General features: G+C 52.0%; 1 protein-coding gene across 1 annotated transcript in view; it reads left to right on the top strand.

Moving 5' to 3' along the window:
* The window catches only part of LOC125488361 (retinoic acid receptor RXR-beta-A-like), a 25,057-nt gene extending 22,338 nt beyond the window's left edge, over positions 1 to 2,719 (top strand). The window contains exon 4 of the mRNA XM_048621353.1: positions 2,535 to 2,719. Coding sequence (XP_048477310.1) covers positions 2,535 to 2,719 — 185 coding nt within the window. The remainder of the gene's footprint in view (positions 1 to 2,534) is intronic.
* Positions 2,720 to 4,171: the final 1,452 nt, after the last annotated feature.

Raw genomic sequence — 4,171 nt, 5'->3', positions numbered from 1 at the left:
GTGGTGAGAGGCAGATTATACCACTTTTCACACTTCCTTTTAAGCTTCTCTGGATGTTTCGATTTTATTTAACAGAGGGGTGGGGGGTTGTGGTTGACCTCTGTTTTGTCACACCTGGATAGCAGTAACATGTTGGAAGCTCGACCCCTATCCGGCATAATACAGCCCTCTCGGCTGGCACCACATCCAGTACATTTGACAATCGCTCCGTTTGTCACTGATGTGGAGTGGCGACAGTGTGTACCAGCACTTGCCCTGCAGTAACTTACCCAGGCTGCTTCGACAGTACCTCTGCCACCTGAAAGGATGAGGGCTGCAGATGAGTGTGAGCATCATCTGAAAGAATCATAGAATCCCTACAGTGTGGAAACAGGCTCTTTGGTCCAACAAGTCCACACTGACCCTCGGAGCATCCCACCCATTCTACACATCCCTGAACACTATGGGCAATTTAGCATGGCCAATCCACCCTAACCTGCACATCTTTGGACTGTGGGAGGAAATCAGAGGAAACCCACGCAGACACGGGGAGAATGTGCAAACTCCACACAGACGGTCGCCCAACGGGGGAATCGAACCCGGGTCCCTGGCGCTGTGAGGCAGCAGTGCTAACTACTGAGCCACCATGCTGCCCCTTTTGTTTATTCTTTCTTCAGGCCATTCAGCCCATCTAGTCACTCCCCCCCCCCCCCAGCCACATCCCCCTCATCATTTGAAACTATATTACCATTCCTTCACTGTCTCTAGATCAAAATCCTGGAACTCTCTTCCTAACAGCACTGTGGCTGGCTGTCTCTCCACCCCAAGCAGTTAAAGAAGGCAGCAATCATTTAATAGAGTCGTACAGTGTGGAAGCAGGCTATTCAGCCCATCAAGTCTATAACCAACTGTTCAAAGAGAATCCCACACACAACCACCCCCCTGCCCTATCGCTGTAACCCTGCATCTCCCATAGCTCATGCACCTAGCCTACACATCCTTGGGCACTATGGGCAATTTAGCATAGCCATTCCACCTAACCTGCACATCTTTGGACTCTGGGAGGAAACCCACATAGACACGGGGAGAATGTGCGATCTCCACACAGACGGTCGCCCAAAGGTGGAATCGAACCCAGGTCACTGGCGCTGTGAGGCAACAGTGCTAACCACTGAGCCACCGTGCTGACCCATTCTATCACAAAAGGGAATTGAATACGAATGCAGTGAGCTGATTCTGCAGTTGTGCAGAATTTTCCAAGGCAAGTTGGGATGGGTTATAAGTACCGGCCAAGCCAGCAATGCCCAAATCCCGTGAACAATATATTTTTTGAAAACACTGGCAACGTGGTATTGTTTCACTGTCGGATGTGACTCTCCGTCGTCGGCTTGCGATTTGCACCCACTGTGTCACTAGTTCCTTGCTGTTGTAGGGTGAGGTGACAGACACTTAACTTGCTCGCAGTTGTAAGCAGACAGAGATGAGACTGATACACAGGAAGCAGCTTAGAGAATGTTCAGTAGACCGATTCTTGGGATGAAGCATTGCATCGAGAGGAAAGTACTCATCTTGGTACTCATTGTAGTTTAACAGGATGAAAAGCGATCTTACATGTAACATGTAATGAAACATGTAAGGGGCTGATGGGGTGGATGCTTGAGGCCTCTCATGGAGTCTTAAACAAGGGGGACGCAGTTTTGAAATAAGCAGCCTGCTGTCTTTGATGGAGCTGAGGAGAAATTTCTTCTCAGGGCCTTGGAGTTCTCTTCATAGAGCAGTGCAGGCTGCCTTTCAATATATTCAAAGCTGACTCAGGCAGATTTGTGATCAACAAGGTTCTATGAGACAGGCAGCTAAGTAAACCTCTTCTGAACCCCTTCCAAGGCCAGCACATCTTCCTCCGGTATGAGGCCTAAAACTGCCCACAATATTCCAAATGTGATCTGAGCAGAGCCTTATACAGCCTCATCTTTGCTCTCGTTTCTGCCCCTTTTGAAATGAATGAAAACATTGCATTTGTCTTCCTAACTGCCAACTGAACCTGCATATTCACCTTAAGAGAATCCTCAACTAGGACTCCCAAGACCGTTTGTGCTTCCGATTTCCAGAGCCTTTACGGTTTAAGAAATAGTCCGTCATTATGTAGTCTGTTTAAAGTCCAAGTCGGTTCAATTGCAGCCGTTGAATGTTAGAAGACCAACCAGCCATCCCACTGAATTACAGAGGGCGTGGTTTGTCTGCTTTCTATCGTTTAGGTTAAAACGTGCAGGTCATACAGGGCAAACCAGTGAGTCTAATTCGAAACATGTTTCATATGTTTCCGCCCTGTTGGCTCAATAATAGTTTGTCAGCGGTCAGACTTGGACGAGTTTTAACAAGCTGAGGAGTCAACATCCGTTAGAGCTCATGAAGGGTTTAAAATGCCCCCAGAGCTAGGTCATTATTTAGATGTCAGGGGGAGTGCTTCAGGATTTAAGACATTTATCATTGCGCCTTGTGCTCGGAACCCGTAGGAAAGTCTAACTTCCACCTTGTGTCATGTGTGTTGTACACAGGCAAACACTATGGTGTCTATAGCTGCGAGGGTTGCAAAGGCTTCTTCAAGCGGACAGTGCGAAAGGATCTGTCCTACACCTGCCGCGACAGTAAGGACTGCACGATCGACAAACGCCAACGGAACCGCTGCCAGTACTGCCGCTACCAGAAGTGCCTGGCCACAGGCATGAAGCGAGAAGGTTAGCTCTGCCCCCTGACGGGGAAGGTACCGAAGCGGGGGCAAGGTTTGATTACCCGTACTCTATCCCAAAACCCACCCCCGCCCGCTGCCGCAACTTCCTGCTCACACCCTCCCGACAGCCGCACCGCCTCCCAATGCGTGAGCTTACCCCTTACAGTGACAAATCGAGCTTGCTTTTGCCTCTCCTCCCACTGGTAACACATCGCCGCTGTCTCTCCCCCACCTCCCCCCCGCCCCTTGCCAACTCCCACTACTTGCTGACCTCTTTCCCCCCTCTCCCACCCGCCTCACTCCTCCCGTGTTCACCCTCGCGTTCTCTCTGTCTTCCCACCACCCCAACCTTTCTCGCTTGCCCCACATCTCTCTTGCTCCCCCATCTGTCGGCCCCCATCCCTCTTATCCTCCTCCCCCGCCCCCCCTTCCGCCCCCCCCTCCTCTTCCCCACCGCCCCCCCCCCGACTTCCTCACCACCCCGTTCCTCTGGACTTCAGCACGTTGGCCTAACTCATTCGCTGTGTATTCCTATCCAATGCGATAGCTCTGCTCCTTTCCGCAGCCGTCCAGGAGGAGAGGCAGAGGAGCAGAGAGAGGGGCGAAGAGGTGGAGTCCACCAGCGGGGCCAACGATGAAATGCCTGTGGAGAAAATCCTGGAGGCCGAGGTGGCGGTGGAACAGACATCCGAGCTGCAGGCTGACGGGGCGGGAAACGAAGTGGCTTCGGTAAGCGCGGGGCCTGGAGTGGGGCAGGGCTGCGTTTTGTACCTGCGTCGTGGGTCTATGATCCCGTTCGCTTCCACCCTCAAAACCTGGGCGCACTATTCTGCTTTTCAACTCTGGGAGGGGAGGGGGGGGAGTGGCACGGGGACTAGGCTCCACCGGTGTGCAGGGACCGTCTTGGGTTAAAACGTTGACCCTCGGGTTATTGGTGTCACTGCTGTGGCCTGGGTTTGTCGCCTGACCCTGCTTGTCCTTGTAACGGAGTGCCCATTCCAGTGTCAGCCACATCACTGTTGGTCTGGAGTCACGTGGAGACCGGACCAGGTAAGGACGACAGCTTCCCCTTCCCTATAGGGAGAATAAGTAAACCCGATTAACTCTTCTAGCACTCGATGACTGTTCCATGGTCAAACTGCCACTGAGACCAGCTCCCCATTCCAGATTTTGTGATTAATTTTCTATTGCGCGTGAAGAGGAGCAGAAACAGCCCTCTCGGTGCCTCGAGCCAACTCCCCCTGTTCGATCTGATCCATTTGCTTTTCCAGTCCTACACTGCCATCTGCCCCCAATAACCCTCTCCATATTACCCCTGCCGAACAAGAATTTATCGATTTCCGTCGTAACGATATTCAGTGCCTCCACTGCTGCTGCCTTGGTACAGAGAGCACCAGAGTGTCTCAACCCTCTGAGTGAGAGACAGAGAGACAGAGAGACAGAGAGACAGAGAGACAGAGAGAC

Source organism: Rhincodon typus, unplaced genomic scaffold, assembly GCF_021869965.1.
Source record: "Rhincodon typus isolate 14 unplaced genomic scaffold, sRhiTyp1.1 hic_rhity00000558, whole genome shotgun sequence".
In the NCBI taxonomy this organism is placed as follows: domain Eukaryota; kingdom Metazoa; phylum Chordata; class Chondrichthyes; order Orectolobiformes; family Rhincodontidae; genus Rhincodon; species Rhincodon typus.
The sequence above is the reverse complement of the archived record's forward strand: the minus strand, read 5'-3'. Positions and strand labels throughout refer to the sequence as shown.